The 17,292-nt window shown below is 40.5% G+C and overlaps 1 protein-coding gene across 5 annotated transcripts; it reads left to right on the top strand.

Annotated features, from left to right (window-relative positions):
• The first annotated feature begins 170 nt into the window (after nucleotides 1-170).
• On the top strand, nucleotides 171-14,630 carry elmod3 (ELMO/CED-12 domain containing 3). 5 transcript variants are annotated; one of them, XM_086031509.1, is made up of 16 exons: nucleotides 194-238; nucleotides 3,884-3,969; nucleotides 4,067-4,179; nucleotides 4,268-4,746; nucleotides 5,249-5,320; nucleotides 5,418-5,492; nucleotides 6,009-6,078; nucleotides 6,346-6,408; nucleotides 6,636-6,698; nucleotides 6,837-6,925; nucleotides 8,032-8,155; nucleotides 8,236-8,358; nucleotides 8,453-8,583; nucleotides 9,447-9,523; nucleotides 9,614-9,741; nucleotides 11,011-14,630. In XM_086031509.1, the coding sequence occupies exons 4-16, from the start codon at nucleotides 4,711-4,713 to the stop codon at nucleotides 11,271-11,273; spliced, it is 1,314 nt and encodes a 437-aa protein (XP_085887635.1). In that variant the 5' UTR covers nucleotides 194-238; nucleotides 3,884-3,969; nucleotides 4,067-4,179; nucleotides 4,268-4,710; the 3' UTR covers nucleotides 11,274-14,630. The 5 variants fall into 5 exon arrangements, with proteins under 5 accessions (XP_085887634.1, XP_085887631.1, XP_085887635.1 ...); XM_086031508.1 differs by lacking the exon at nucleotides 3,884-3,969 and having other exon boundaries at nucleotides 171-238; XM_086031506.1 differs by having other exon boundaries at nucleotides 4,067-4,746.
• Nucleotides 14,631-17,292: the final 2,662 nt, after the last annotated feature.

The raw sequence follows: 17,292 nt of genomic DNA on the forward strand, positions 1-17,292 counted from the left end.
TTATGAATGCTACCGTATATGTATGGACGGGAAATGTCAGCGTAACTATGATGTACAGATGTATATAAGCTAGAGTGTGCTAAGAAACGCCATCAGTACCTCTGAGCCAGAAAACAATGACGTAATGAATCCCGAACGCAGCAAGAAACGACAATTCCCATCATGCATTTGCACTACTGTGGCCGCTGGACGGGGGAAGGGAAGCTGAGATTGGAGGGAGAAACAATCAGACACTGAGGTACTTTTAAATTCTTCTGATCACAAAATATGCTGAGGCAGAAGGGCATCGCGTTTATTTGCTGTGTTGTTTGAAGTGATCCCAAGACAAAATGCGTTTGATTTGCATTCGTTTTTGGACTCAGACTTCATCCCCGTTACAGTTGAATAGAGCTATAGTTAGCCCGTTAGTTAGCTCTGACAGCTGGCTTTTCTTGTGAGAACGAGTCGCTGCTTTCATGACATGTTTTCCCTCATGCGTGCACTGCGAAAAATAGACGGCCCTTTTCGCAAACAATGCGATAATTGCATTCGTTGTTTGAGAAGAAGCCGTACCTGCGTCTTTGTGCCTGCGGGGTTGCTAGCTGACATATCGCTAGCTGGCTGACAGCTACTGTACTATAGAGACGTTACAGCTGTCAGTTTATCCATCCTTCCATTAAAAAAATGTCATTCAAATTTTATTATTATTATTTGTTATTATTGCATTTAAGCTAATTTACATTTGTGTTGGGAGTACAGTACTGTTAAGTATTGACGTTTTACAGTAAATGAATTGAAATTGAAAAATGAGTCCTGAAATGTATATTGTTGTACAAGTGTGCATGATACTGTGTTTTTTTCCGTTGCTTTGTACTATCTTATAATGCCTGATTGATGTCATGTAGTTATAGAGTGCTCCACCTTTGTGCTAAAAATAGCAGAGTTGGGCATTCTACAAAGGTTTGCTGGTCCGTTATTCGTCATCCGTCAGCAGCCTGGGTACCCATCCGTCATCTGTCTATTCGACATTTTTTCAAGCTGGACCAAACTGTCATCATCTCTCAGTCAGTCCTTAATGTTGTTTTAACCGTGCTTCCGTCACTAACATCAAAGGCCAACCAGTCCGTCAATCTGGGGGGAAAAAAAGGTCCAACCGATGAAAAATCCATCTATCCATCCATTATCTGGACCGATTTGATTAAAATGGTAAATGGAGTGCATTATGTACATCATAATGTATTGTCTTGCTACTCAAACAGCTTTACACTCACATACATTTGACATTTCACATACGGTATCCTACACTTATTTTCCATCTCTATTGAACTGCTAAGTGGGATCCTGCTGTCGCTTTAACTCTTAAAAGTTTTGCTTTAAAGTTTTGCTTACCTTAACCAGAATCCCGTGTCATATTGTTGTACAAACCTGATTGATTAAAATACTTCCTAGTCCTCGTGCAAACCAAAATAAAGTAGCCATTACAATAAATGAATGTTATTTTTTTTCTTCGTCTTCTTCTTTTAGCGGTTGGCAAACAACTTTTGCTGCATTACCGCTACCTTCTGAAATGGAGTGCGGGCCTGCAAAATACTGTTTCACAACCTCCTAACCCGACTCTTTCAGAAAATAAAACTGGCCGCTCTAGCCCGGGTAGCCGTACTGGCAGCGCTAGCCGGGCTGGCAGCGCTCAAGTTAATAGACCTCTGACTCTGCACACTTTGATGCTGACAGCCTGACACAGTTGCCATTCCCACTGATCATTCAATGAACCGGTCTTACTCAACTGTGCTGTTTTAGCCGCAAAATTGTTACTGTGGTTCAGACGTCACTTCATCTCATTGACCAAAATCGAGTCATTGACCAAAATTTATGGGGAGGGATATATCTAAATTTTCATACTTTTTCTTAAGAGGAAAATAGTGTGCTGCTATGCACAGTTTAAATTCAAGTATCAAATGTTGAGTATCTAAAAATTAAAACCAGTTGGCTGTTTATTATTAACGGGTTCATCCAGGCAGGGCTGTCCATTTTTCAAGAACAAGCTCAGTTTATGTATTTTTTAATAAGTAAAATGATATTAGCTTGCATTTGAACTTTTATCAATTTGCTTTGGAGAAATCAGTGCAAAACTAATGAGGTCAGAACCGCCTCCTGATAATGAGCAATATGGCCGTGCCTCCCTTCCCTCTCTCCATGTTTTGGTGTGACATCACGGCCGGGACTGACCACATTTGTCCATTCAAAGTCATTGTAAATTTGTCGCTAATATTGTCAAAATAACGGGGCCCAACCGGATCCAAAATGTATATAGCTGTCTCTACTTAGCCCACTTCAACCTCTGAAAACATCACAAAACGATTACCGGTAGCCTTTCTATTGCTGACTAAAAGGAGAAGGAGGAAACGAGCAGCTGACGTGTAGTTTCTGTCATGTCTTGTCTGTTTTCGTTAATAAGTCACCAAGATATGCAAACACAATGTGTTCCATGAGGCTTTTCGTAAGGTTAATTGTTCGTAGGTCGTTATATTTTAATCCAAAAGCGTTAGTTAGTTTGACTCACTTTTTTCACCAAGGTCACTCAGGGAGTACGCCTTCACCACTCATCCAAAAATGACGCATCTAATGCGGCCACACTTGACTGTAAGAAGCTGTTTTTGTTGGGGTTCACCTCGTCTGTTTAACAATTGAAAGCTAATCGCTACCTTGCTGTTACTTTTAACATCACCGCAGCGGACACTGGCTCCTGAGATTTTAGCGTATAGCTAAATGTTCGAAAACTACAACCAGGCGCCAACGGGGTTGGTGTGCACGTTCATGCTCTTTTCCATAATATGCAAAAAATATGTTCTATCACATCCACGTACATTTAAAAAAAATATAATCATAGGTTTATTAATTGCTAATTATATTACATAGGGCGCCTCTCCCTGCAGGAGGCTGTCATGTTTCGCTGCCATCGCTTCAGATACCTGAAGGAGACAAACTTAGTGAACGTAGTTCCTCAACATCATGACTAGAGCATGTGTAACAAATGCGTTGCACTGACTTCGTCACTTGACGAAATACTAGTAGTCGTTTCTGACGACATTTTGCTTCCACCGCTGATGATGAAATTGGTGGTAGGCCCGCGACGTGTGGTCTCTCTGTGGCACAGTAGTGTGCGTGCTTCAAAACGCATGCACTTCGAACTTAGGTTGTTGTATTCTATTAGTTCACCACTCGATGGCACTAAATTCTGCAGTCACTTTAAAAAAAAAATGTTGCCCAGTGTTATTTCATGAAATTATATTTTTATATATATAAAATGTTCTTTATTATTAATTATTTCATGAGTTGAATGAATACAAAATGAATAAATGAATATTAACTCACAAATTATAGGTAAAAAAGAACAAAATGAATCCAACAAATATTACAGGACTCTTAAAAAGTGTATGCTTGTTGGGCTGGATTAAAAAATGGGCAAAGGCCTGTGTGTGACCCACGGGCTGTACTTTGCCCACCCCTGATCTAATGGGACCCAATAAAAGACATTTGTAAAAATGTTTTCTTTACAAATATAGTCATGTTCGCCAATTTCACAAAGACATCAATTGAACAATGTTTCCTATTGTAATTGTAGCAGTGGTGCAGTAGACACATTGCACCAGTAACCAAAGTAAACAAAACCCAAAAATAAACATGTTGTCAGATTGCCATGACACAATCAAACAAACACGTCGTTAATAGCTCATCAAGAAGTTGCAAAAGCAAAAATTGTGCTGTTTGTGAGCACTATTGCTGAGGCGACGTAAGAAAAGTGATGATGACTGACGGGGGCCCTTGAAAATTTTATTGTCATTTTTGCATGATTGAAGTGGTGGTGCAGGAGTGGTAAAGGATTTTTTTTTTTTTTTTTTTACAGGGCCCCAGGACATTTAAATTTATTATATATGTGATTAATTTAATTTGCTTTTGAGTTTTCCGGGACGCATACTTGTCAAATCTGAGGTTATTCTTTTTTCCCTCCTTGTTGCATGTATTATATTTTTTATCTCTTGTTTCTACGAAAGCTTTTGTGATTGATTTGTTTGACTTGAAATTGCAGATGAGACCCCTCCAAAAGTTTATTGCCAACAAGAAGACAGCTAATGATCCACATCTGGACACCCGCCCTTCTTATTGTTTCACATGAGACTAAGGAAGACAGAGTCAATTAAAGTACTTATTGTATTTGTCTTGAGAGCCAAAGTAATGAAGTATCTGCTATGAGGAGAGCTCAAGCCTGAAAAGCGATGTCCTTATCCAGCTTCTGGGCACCTTTGATGGCGATGGGGAGCAAAGCGACTGGCCAAGCAGATCTGTGGAGGGGACGAAGGAGGGAGGGTTCCGGGAAACGTGCCATTTCCTCTCGGCGCTAGACTGATATCTTCACATTCCTCTCGGTGCGCACACTCAAGGTTAGACTTTAGGAGGAGGCTGCCACTAGAACCAACAGTCATCGCTGATCCGAGTGAAAACCAGAGATGTGCACTCTCTGGATGTCTGATACCAGCTTGGTGGAGTCGTAACTTGTGAACGTGGACATTTTCATCTATATGAAGCCTAAATCCTTGCAATCACTACACATGTGCACTCAAGAAGCCATGGTAGTCCTTGTAGCAAATTCTCAGCCCAACTCAGTCCAGGATTTCAGAATCCTTTAGAGGCTACAATCGGGAAGACCCTTGCCAGCCAACACACTCATATGCAATGGAAGAAGACACTGATGTCACTTTCCACCTTGAGGTAATACATTTGGCCTTCCACACATCTCATCATTTTTATTTGGGCTAGTAGAACAAAGTCGAGGCTGTTGTGTCTGTGTTAGCTCTTACCAATGTCTATACCCACAATTATATGAGACATGTTCTCTTCCTGCGGAGCACTGTTAAACAATTAAGAGCTCATTTGTTTTTAGCAGTTCACCCACATGTGTTTAATTTAGGACCGGGTCAACAGCTCTCCTCACTGCTTTAGCTGTAATCTCTGCTCTGGCTCGCTTGCCATGTTGCCATGGCGGCAGCTGACAGAGCACTTCTCTTACCCTCAGCTTGGTTCCTCTCTGTAAGCTTCCTTCTTTCCCCTATGACCTCCACGCTCGTGCATATGACTTTTTGATTTTTATTCAAGAACGAGATGAACCATTGTTTTCTCAATACGTTAAACATAACTTCTGGTTTTCCCTGCGGATTTTGTGCGTACATCTCATAGCCATCTGCTGCATGTGTCGCCCTCTTCCTACTCTTAGGGCCAAAATGGATTGTCTCCTGAATGTATATCATCAGAGGAGACCACCAATGGACACTCGAACCAAAAGCCTGTGAGTACAGTTCAATCATCCCTTCCCTTTCTATTCGCCCCCTTGGATTCAAGCATTCCTGCTTCCTCTGAAACCATCTGAAACATTTTCTTTCCAGGTTATGAATGGATTGATTCTCAGTCATAATGTCAAAGACCACACCAATGGTTGTGCCCCCCTCACATCCCTGCCGGTAATTACCTCTGCTAAGCCGCTATGTTTTGTTTTGCTAGTACTATAATTTAGGTTAATGAAAGACTCTAAATTGACCCGAGGCGTGAATGTGAATGGCCGATTGTCGACATCAGATGATGAACAGTGAAACGTTATAGCGGGTTATGGTTTCACTGTATGCACGACTGCAGTTTGAACACCCACGTTTCCTTACGCCTTTGGTGGTATCTTTTTTCTTACATTTTGGTTGACCTGCAAATGGTATGACGTGGTATTCAAATTCAGCGTTTGCACTAAATATTTTGATGAGGATCTAGCAATGCTCCCGTCTATATTTTGTTGTAGTTATTTTTTGCATTTTTCAGTTAGCCAAGTAACTGATTGTTTCATCAGTCTTCATCTCAAGACTTAGTAGATATTTTGGACCACACAGTTTGGCACCGATCCAAATTAGATTCGACAAAAGTCTTTGACTTTTTTTTAGATGATGTCAAATAATGTAATCTTCACATTACTGTGTTAAACTTGTATCCAGATTTCAGCACTGAAGCAGAATGGTCTTCTGCAGACTCTTGCAGCAGTGGGGGATCAAACTAAACCTGCAGGTAACACACTCTCACACAGGCTCAATTTGGTCTCTCACCCTATTCCTACTGCAATTTAGTCATGTATCCGAGACACTGGGCTGCTGCTGTGCAGATGGACCCTTCCTATGTCTGGGATGCAGGCTGTCGGCTTTGCGCTGAAGGCATCTAAATGATGCAGTACCCCAGACAGGAAGGATGAATGTTTGAGTGAGGGATCATGGTTGTGAATTAAACTATTTAGTGATTGACTCTATTTTCTTAACTTGCCTTTGTGTTTCTCCACAGAAGGAAATGTGGAGTTGGAAAAGGCCCGACAGGAGTGGGAGGCTCTGGAAAACATCCAACCAGGTCAGAGTTGTCAAACAATTTCTCCTGTTTGCATCAAAACATTGATGGTGATTGTTGTCAGGAATTTGCCAAGCTAAATTTGATTTTATTTATTTTTTTTCATTTATAAATTTTTTTAATCTCCCAGCTCTCCCGGAGGACTCGAACCCTACGCCGCTTATCTCTTTCAATTAAGATCTTTAGTGATTGACTCTATTTTCTTAACTTGCATTTGTGTTTCTCCACAGAAGGAAATGTGGAGTTGGAAAAGGCCCGACAGGAGTGGGAGGCTCTGGAAAACATCCAACCAGGTCAGAGTTGTCAAACAATTTCACCTGTTTGCATCAAAACATTGATGGTGATTGTTGTCAGGAGTTTGCCAAGCTAAATTTGATTTTTTTTTTTTTTTTTTTTTTTTTTTTAATATATATATTATTTTAATCCCCCAGCTCTCCCCGAGGACTCGAACCCTACGCCGCTCATCTCTTTCAATGAAGCCCTTCAGTACTTCCAGACTACAGACCTCGGGAGCTTGCTTGTGAGCAATTCTGATTGAAATGCTTACATTCTGCCCTTCACCTCAATTTTAAAGTACCATATTTTTCTGACTACCGGTATACCTTTGTTTTTGTTCTGTACTAAAGACATTTGGGTTTCAAATCAAAAGATGAATATGAGACAAAAGTACACAATTCCAGCTTTTATTTCATGCTCTAGAGGGAAAAGGTCCGGTGATTGACTTGGCCAGTCTAAGACCATCCACTTTCCACCCTGATGAAGTCCTTTGTTGTGATGGGTGTGTTTTAGGTCATAATTGTTGCATTATGACGATTCTCCCAATTACCAAGGTTTGGATGCATTTTTCAGTAAATTGCTAGACAAAATGGTTTCGTAGACTTCAGAATTCATTCTACCACCACAATCATGAGTTGCATACATTTTAGTTAATACAATTCACTTCAAAAAACGAACTAGCAATTTTTTATAATCAACAGTATTTATTTCCTAAATTCACATTGTGCATAGCAGCAAACTGTACTTTATTGTCTAGAATTTTCAATGGCGTAATTTCAAACAATTATAAATTAAAATGTATCTTTTCCTGTATAAAAAAAACAAGGCATTACATTAATAAAAAAAAAAGAAAGAAAAAAAAGCTTTAACAGTTTTTGTGCAACTTCACTTGAGCAGCTAGCATTTTAGCATCCAGCATAATACAGTAAGTCACAGTTGTTAAACTCCTTAGCTTTTTAATGTATTTGATTGAAGTGCAAAAAACGAATTTTGACTAGCTTGTTTTGAGCCTTGTAAATTATTCATCGCATATTGAGAGTGTACAATTATTTTTATTCAATCTCACATTTCGGGTGCTTGGTCATACAGAATGGAGTATCTGTATGCTGGAAAGAGTTTTCATGAGCAACGGGAGTTTGGTATACTCCCTCTGGTTATTTGTATTGTCATGGATATTTATTGGCAGAATGAGATTAGAGAGGGGACAGACAGAGAAAAGAAAGAACGGAGCCCATTCCCCCCCAAAAAGTAAAATGTGGGTATTTACAAAGTAGATTACAATATATCAGATAATAGAGTATAATCTTGTTTCAAATCTTGGTTGTGTTTTGTCCCCACACAAATTTTCAGAAGAACATCCAGCCAACTATTCGCAGGACAGGTCTCGCTGCCATCACACACTTCCTTTTTGGGCCCCCTCGACTGCACAGGGAACTCACGGAGGAGCGGGATCTTGTCTTTGCCATCGCGCAATGTGAGCGTGTATTTGGCCGTGCCTGTTTGTGCCATCATCCATGGCCTTATTTAAATGACTTATACATATGTATTCCTTAGGCCACGTGGACAACAGCCAGATAGTCCACATGCGTGTTCTCCAGACCATTTATAAAAGGCTCATAGGCTGCAGACTGGACTGTCCTCGTTATGGGACACACTGGGAAAACATTGGCTTTCAGGGTAAGATGCGCCAACATTGCACTGCATTTAACGTCCAGTACATGAAGCAACTTTTTTCATTAGATTTGAATGCAAATTCTATTTTGCTTCTTAGGTATGGACCCCGCTACTGACCTGCGTGGAACTGGTTTCCTGGGACTCATGCACACTTTGTACTTTGTGATGGACCCAGAGACTCTGCCCTTGGCTCGAGACATCTATAAGTTGTCCCAACACCCTACACTGGTATTATTAGCTCATATCAAGATACTCCAATAAGTTCTTATTATGGGTTGTTTTAGAGCCACTGTCTGTGATGGACTCTGTTGCAGAGATATTAACATTCTTAGAGTTGTGATAATCCCTTATCGCAGGGGTGTCGAACTGCGGTCCTCGAGGGCCGCTGTCATGCCTGTTTTCCATCTCCCCCTGCTGCAACACACCTGCTTCAAATGATCAGCTCATCAGCAAGTTCTGCAGGAGCCCGATCCTGATCCCGATCGGTTGAATCAGGTGTGTTGGACGAGCAAACCTCTAAGACATGCAGGAGGGCGGCCCCCGAGGACTGGAGTTTGACACCCCTGCCTTATGGCTTTACCCTCCAAAATGGGGGCATTTTTCTGTAACAGTGTAACGATAAACCACCGCAACTACAACCACCTTCACCGTAAACATGCTGTTGAAGTTATACCTTTTGGACAAAGTCAATCAAAAATCTATATTTTTTAATTATTTATTTTTTTGCATTCATGGTTGGTGTGTGTGTGTTTTTAGCGGAACACAGTTTAATAATTCTGCTTTGGACATTCACATGTTTACACTGTTTATCACCATCCTTGAGATTTCAACATGGGATAAAAACTATATCACCGAATTGATAACATGTTTGCCAAGGGTGTATAAAAGTCATTTACAAGTAACTGCACTCTTAAGTGTCTTAAATTGTTTACATTTTTTAACATGAAACTGTCTCGTGGGATACATTGTGGTCATCCAAGTCCATATTTGTAGTTTTTGTAAAGGCTGATTTTTGATGCAGCGATTGTACTGAATTTCATTCAATTTTTTATGTGTTCTATGCAATGTTGTTGTGCACTTTGTGTTCCCAGAACTTTCCTTTCAGTGTGATGTCAATCAACATGACCCGCATCGCTCTGCAGATGCTCAGAGAGGAGGCCTTGTCCAAGTCAGTCTATTTTTTTCCTCTCTCTTCATCGCATCTTTCCATAGTGCAGGAGTCATGTCAAAACTTCTTCGCTGCCTTTGGCCTCACTAGGGAGTGCAATCGTCGCCAGCAAGTTGTTGGCGTGTTGAATGAATTTTACGTGGCCACATACCTGCACCTGTACCAACTGTGGAAGACTCAACAGAAAACCATTGCTGACTCTGGCTTTGTGATAAAAGGTAAAGGTGAAGTTACCTACATTATTGTATACTGTATGTTTTTAGCAATGTGCAAGTTGGGGGACAACCACCGTGGCAAAATCAGTGAATGCTTCATGAACCCTTTCAAGCTACTGCACTATATACAGTACGTCTAGACTAGTAACTCTCAAAACAGTGTGACGTGGTGGGGAGTTCTCCTACTTTACTTCATTGGTCTGAGAATTGTTATTTATTTACAACAGATAATGTCTTTGTATAATGGCAGGCAAAACAATTAACTGCTCTTCCACTAAAGAGCAGAATGTACAATTAGCCTTTGTATCCATCCGTTGCCAATATTACAGTAGAATAAGAGCTTTATGTTCATCTAAACGGGCCCAGATTTCACACAGTATGAAAATTTGTGAGTATATTGAGACAAGAACACCTATATTTCTGTATACAGCATCTTACTTTTTGTGACATTTTGTGAGATTTTTCCAGTGTCAAACGTGCCTTCCTTGAAAAAAATGTTTACTAAAAGTGTGCACACTGCAAGATTCTCAAAAACAATATTTTACAAATACTTTGAAATTATAGGTATGGGAAAAGAACATCGTTTTTAACTGGGATTTAAAAGCATTTACTATTTATCATCTTTATTCAATCATTATTCACTCTGATGATAACAAAGACTCTTTTAAGAGTGATTTTAAGGGGGTGTATATACATGTAATGTGATTTTATGGTAAATTAACTACAAGCAGATATTGTACATACAAAGAGAAAAATATGAGACTACGACCTCCGAGTTGATGGTTGTGCTACGTTTATAGCTGAATTTTACAGCGGTACTGATCTGCATTTGAGTTTTCATGTAGAGAAGCAGCTGTTTAATTTTGTTAATACTGTATAAACGGTAATGGCAAATGGGCTTTCACTTGTAAAGCGCTTTTCTACCTTCGGTACTCCAAGCGCTTCACACTGTACATCATTTAGCTACTGATGACGCAGCGTCAGGAGCAACTGGGGGTTCAGTATCTTGCTCAAGGGCACTTTGACATAGTCACATGGCCCGGGATGAATCCACAACCTCTGGGTTGGGTGACGAGCACTCTCTACCACTGATCCATGCTGCGCCCTACCGTATATAATGCTGTATTACACATTATTGTACATTGCCAGCTGCTGGCATGACGTACTTCAACACTAACCAGAATTTGTATCTGAGAGCGAAAGAGCGTTGTAGCAAGACATGGCATCAGACTACAGACACACTCATTGTTGATGTACTTTCTAACCCTTCAGAAGTGGAGCTGTTCGCCAAAAAGAATCCAAAGCAGATGCTTCGCCGACTAGAGGTCTTCCTGAAGGAGAGACGGGCAGGTGGAGTCCCCCGCGGGACGTCGCCAGAGCCGCCGCCGCCACCGGCGCCGGTGCAGCAGCAGCAACCTTCTCCCAGCCCGGAGAAACGAGCAGCCAGCGGACAGGGAAGCAAGGCAAAGGAGATGCACTTCACAGGAGTGTGTGAGCTACCATCTGACATGGAGGGTGACGCCAGACTCATCTAAGCTTGTGTGCGTGTGTGTGTGTGTGTGTGTGTGTGTCTCTTGCGGAGAGCTAGCTGAAGAACACACTATACCGTGCTAGCTGAATCTATCCGACATGTCCCCCAATCCTCTGATGTTGGGGTGCTGCACTTTGCAAACTATTTTTTTCTTTTTTTTTTTTTGTGGTTGGTCAGGGCGCCATTGTTTTAATTATTTATTTGAACACAGAACAGTCAAACAAATGGAGCTGATACAAGATGTCACAAAACCAGAAAGTGAACGTTTGCACTTTTCTTAAAATTGAGTGGTCAAATGAACTTTGAAGTAAGCTGTCGTGGTCCACCCATGCGCAGTTTCTATTTCTCAGGCTGTTGGCGGCACAGGTGGCCCGAGGCCCACCCCTGTTTGACTGACTGCCCAACTGCAACGGAGCGGAGGGCCACCGCCATCAGACATATTATCGTGCTCTTCACCACAGGGTCAGAACCAGCAGTACAACACTTGATCAGGTCACATGCAGTAACCTTTGAGCAGGGAGCAGGTTTCATGTTAGCTTGCCTTGAAGTTTCGACCCCTTTGGATTTCCTCTCAGTAGGTTGGAGATGTATCAACAGATGTGTTTAAAAAAAAATATATATATATAATAATAATAATACGTTTAAAAAAGAGACATCACAATCCAGATGGGGGTCAAACTGTAGAGACACTGTTGGTGTTATAGAATTGGTCCAAAGGTCCATTAATTTGATAGATGTATGATAGACCAAAAAAATAAAATAAAACTATATTTTAGTTGCTTCTGTTGAAAAGGTTTTTCTTTTTTTTTTTTTTTTTTTTTTTTTTCAGAAGATAAGTAACAATAAGAAGGATTTTAACAAAACAGGGAAATCCAACACACTTACTCAGCCTTTCATAATAGTTTGATAAGGCTTAAGATGAAGGTCTAATATAAGCTTTGTGGACATTCCGTTAGTAAGCATGCGATTGTATTTTTGGGGGTTGGGGGGCTGGTTAGATTTGTATGTGTGAGTGGTTAAATGATCGAGCTGGCATTGAGGGCTGCCTCCCCCTACATGTGGTACAGTACGCATTTCCAGCTCACAATGATAATCAAAGTGTCAGTGCTGTGTGACCATAGACGTTGCTCCTAACTTCAGGGCTTGTGTGTTTGTGCAAGTGAACATCCTGGTGTGTGTGTGTGCGCGTGGAATCTTTTTTTTCGGGGTGGGTGAGAGTGTAAATGCGTCTTAGTGAAGACATTTAAAGAAAAATTGGTAACGTTTTGGGCCGTTGTCACCATTTAAAGGGCAGAGTGAGTTGTTCGGTTTAGCTCTTTATGTCAGGCAGTATGAATGTCGTCAAAATGTTAGCGATTGAAAGTGTGCACGTGTGATTGCGTGTCTCGTTCGGCACGAACTGACTACAGATGGGGTGCTTTCCTCTGCACACAATAAGCCAGCTTTACTAAGTACTTGACCCATCCCTCTGCAAACATGGTACGTTTGTCATTTTAAGATGGTACTTGGAATGAACACGAAGAAAAATCAAATGAGAAAGAGAAAAACAAAAACAACATGGCTGGCCAAGAATGGGTTAAGGCTCCTCGGCAAAGCTGGTTCGTGCTTTGTGCTCGTGTGAAACCGTCCCCTCATGTTTGTAGTCTCAATCTGTAGCATGTTCAGGTAGCACTAGTACTGTAGCATCCTATAGCCTCCTCCTTCGTGAAGCTTGTTGATGTCACCTTGACGTTGGTCTGTCGTGTCAATGAGTGTGCGGAGCCGCGGACCTGTACTCCTATAGCACATTCATATTCCATTAACCCCTCAGTAGAAACACTTTTGGCAGCGCAGCTTTGTGGAGATTTGCTTGACATGTAAATGAGCTCAACTTTGTCTTCTAAGAAGGTAACAGATAAAATGGTGCCTACATCCCATAGAATCATGGAAGGTTGTGTGCTCGCCTCCTTTTTTTTTTTTTTTTTGCTTTCATTCTCGGTGCCACAGTAGATCTGTGTTCTTGCAAATCAGTTGACGTCTAGCTGACCTGAGACGGCTCCGTTGAACCATTTCCATTCTTCACCTCCTTCCAAATAGGACAACACAGTTAGGCCACTTGATTGCAGGCGTTGCGCGACCGACGAGGAACTTTGCACTGTTGTAGATAAAAACTGTATGTGTGACGTATGCAAAAGGGCCACTTTCAGGAGCCATATTGTTCATTTGCGGCCACCTCATCAAGTCAGGTCACCTTAACCTCCCACCCACTTCCTCGTCCCCAACATTGCACCACACTGATGGCGTGCTTGGTTTTCTTCTTTTTGAATCTGAGAGCAGTGCAGTGTATGTAAATCAGGACGTTTGTACATAGAGAATTAATGATTGTAAGATGTATGATTGTCTGTAGGGCATTATACTAAAATACATTGCTTACCTCAAGACTTACGACAAATCTCTCTCGAGCTCTCTCTCTCTTACTCTCTCTCTCCTTCTGTTTGTCTCTCCTTTCTGTCTCTCTCTTGCTCGCTCTGTCCAGATATTTGTTTGGCCTCTCAGTACATCTTTTTGTGTTTGCTTGTACTTTGGCCGTCTCTTTCACCAACTGGACTTGTTATGTAATGTACAGGATATTAAACAGCTCGAGCACGACATACTAGTGGCATTCTATAATAACAGAAGCAGGTCCATGTTATGTGTGTACTATTTAAAGAGACGCTATCATCACTATATAGGCCCATAGACCTCTGCAAGCTAAAAGCACTTTCAACTCCAATTTGAATGGCTTTCTCTCGGCCAAGTTGGAACGAGCTGGTTTTCTTGTGGTGACGGTGGATTATCATTTGCTGTGATGTAAGTGTTTGGTGTCATGAAAACACTGAGAAACAATCCTGTCTTTAGAGCTACAAACAAACTGCTCAGAGGCTACGGTCAATATACTCCATACGCTTTCAAGTATCCAGAGTTCCAAGTTCTAATTCATCTTCTCATTACCACCAAACTTTGTTCATCAGCAGTTATCCTTGAAGATATTTTCACCTCTCCTCATGTCGCATGACTCATACCAAGAGAGAAAAGAGAAAAACAAACGGGTTTTCACAGGATGCCAGACGCACCGTGAGGTGCCGTCTGAAGTTCTGCTTGCGATCCAGCAGTGGCTCGGCAAATACAATCACATCTCTCGACAACACCCCTACGCTTCATACTCTTTGAAGGTGTTTTGCTGTCACGGTCTTTGTCATGTCCCTCTGAGCATTTTATGACTGTACCTTGATTGTAGATGCCCTATTTTATACTGAGAGTTATTTCAGAATACAGTATGTGCTGTTGTACATTCAATGTATTGTATGGAGAAAGCTAAATAAATGCTGTTGAAAACGAAAAACTTGGCATCCTGTGTAACTTTTACACACACACATATATACGTATATATATATAATATACGTATATATATATATATATATATAAGTAGTTTAACACAAAGTTACACGAGTTGAGCGCAATTTAGGGCGCAACATAATACAAACACACACACAAATGCAACAAAAAAAAAACTGACACGTCCACCTCAGTGCTGCTGATTTTTGTAATTCTTAATGTTTTATTTCTCTTTCTGTAATGCTTTTGATGTTTTATGTAAAGCACTTTGAAATTCTTGTGCATGAAATGTGCTGTACAAATAAACTTGCCTTGCAAGTATTGCATCTAGTTGTATCAATGTTGTCAATGCAGCTCATTGCTAACATTGATAAAGTGATTTTGCGAGTGACTCAAATTTGATCTTATACAATTTTTTTCCATTGTTCATCTTTGTGATTCAAATTGCTTTCTCTGTATTGTTTTAACGAGCTGCTTCGTGTCCTTATCATAAATGTGATCATTTCCCCACAAATTTGGTTTGTGTCTCCCAAAGTCATGAAAACACTGCAGCAAAGTTAGTGAAACTAAACATTTGAGCCTTGCCCAAAGGATGTTGCATTCCACCGATACGTCCAGTGTTAAATTGAGTATATTAAAATTGGATTTATTCTTTGACAGTGTCAAACTGAGCACACTCAATATTTTACAGATTTTTAAAATTATAGTTTGTATGTTAGATTTAATCTTGTTAATTCATGCTTGATGATGAGGTTGTCAGTACTTAGCAGAGCTACTAAATGTATTCATTTTAGTTACTTTTTTAGACTTTCTTGTAATGTGTGTAAACTCTTGCTTGTTATTTTGAAAGACATTTAGGCCACCCTCATTGATTCTTGCTTTGACTATGGAGTATATTGACCCTTGTAAAATTCCTTTGAGGCTATCATGCTGCTCCACTATTTTGATGTTTCAACTCTGTTTAAGGTCTCAGTCACAGTTCAAGGTTTGTCAGATTCTCACTGGGGAAACATATGACTGAGACTCAATAAAGCAAGACCATAATAGTGCTTCCCTTGCATTTTCACAAGCCCTCCCCCCCATTTCAATCTAATATTTTGCAGTCTAAGGAAGGGGGATTTTGGTGCTGGGTCATTAAATGAGTGTGCCTCCAAAGGAATTTGAGTGCTGCATGCTACTACATCTGTGCTTCATCAGACCCCAGAGCCAGATGACTGATCTGTGGTCCACATGCTGAATCACAGCACACAATCACTCACCATGGAAAAAATATTTCAGGCATTTCTCTCTCATCCCAGTCAAAATCACATCCATAACCTATTCTTATTGCTGTTATTTATATGGTATGATTTCTGCACTTACATGTCTTTTTGCAACTTTGAGTCCATAAAGTATGTGATTTTAGGAGATTACAGATTTGTATTGCTGAGGAGCTCAATGAAAAGCGACACTCTCATGCAGAGTATTAAGACTTCCGGTATTCCGCTGGAGTAAATGTTTGTATCTAGAGGGACTGGAAAGAATATTACGGGATGGAGGTTTGTAAACCTGTTTCCATTTGCACCTTGTGAGCCTGCTGGATTACTGCACTTTTCTCTCACTCATACACCCCTCCTCCAGCCTCCCTCCTACTCTCTCCCTGATGTCATTGTTTCCTGCCTGCCTAGATGCTGACACGCCATTCAAGACACCAAGCCTGCAGCACTATGATTGACCATGCACTCATATGACCATCTGTGTACGTATTAAACACGTAAATGGACATCAAAACACTATTTGTGGTGGCCATTCAAGTTTTGTTAGATTCACGCATTCTTTTCCTTTTGTGTCAGTCCATTGTTTTTTTGCGTGGGTATTAACATTTAAATGGTGATCTATAGGAAGTTCTGGCAAGCTCCTAATCATTTCTAACATGTCACAGTAAACCAGTATGAACAATAACATGACCCCAGAACAGGAACCGCTTCGTATTATTAATGTTATTGCTTTTTATATTCTTAAACAGCTCCTGTTGAAGAAATTCATCTTCATATACAGTAGCCCCAGAAAAAAACAATTACAAGCATGAATTCAAATATAATTACGGTCTTTACACTAAAGGATTGTTTGATTTATGTACGTTCGAGGTAATGACAGGTGTAATTTAAGGAGTGTTAACGGCAAGTTTGCAATTTGAAACACTTTGATGTTGACTCGTATGGTCTAAAATGTATCATTTTCATTTCATCGCCAGCCCCAGCTGCTTTGATTATCACTCGTATTGTTTTGCTCTGCTCCAGCAGACTGCTATTTTCTGCAATCTGTTCCGATATACAGTTTATGCAATATTTAAAACCCTCTGAAAAGTGAAGTGTTAATTTGCAGATGAGAAAATGTTTTTTTTATTTACCACAGAAATATGTTTTTACTAAAGAGTTTACAGTGACATACACACATTGGCCTCTTTCCAAAAAATAAAAATCTATTTACGATAAATTGCGCAATTTTCATTTCAGTCCTTTCTCTCAATATAATGTAAATGGTGTGTGTGAATGGCTTAAGTGGAAAAAAAGTTAGTGTGTCTGTATTTTGCCCGTTTCAAAGGCCTCTGCTTGACCTTACTATAGAACAGGGGTCACCATCTCCGGTCCCCGGGGGCACCTGTCCTGCAGGTTTTCAATCTCTCCCTG

The sequence above is a fragment of the Filicampus tigris genome, chromosome 5 (assembly GCF_054856515.1).
Source record: "Filicampus tigris isolate MCC_2025a chromosome 5, RoL_Ftig_1.0, whole genome shotgun sequence".
NCBI classification, from domain to species: Eukaryota; Metazoa; Chordata; class Actinopteri; order Syngnathiformes; family Syngnathidae; genus Filicampus; species Filicampus tigris.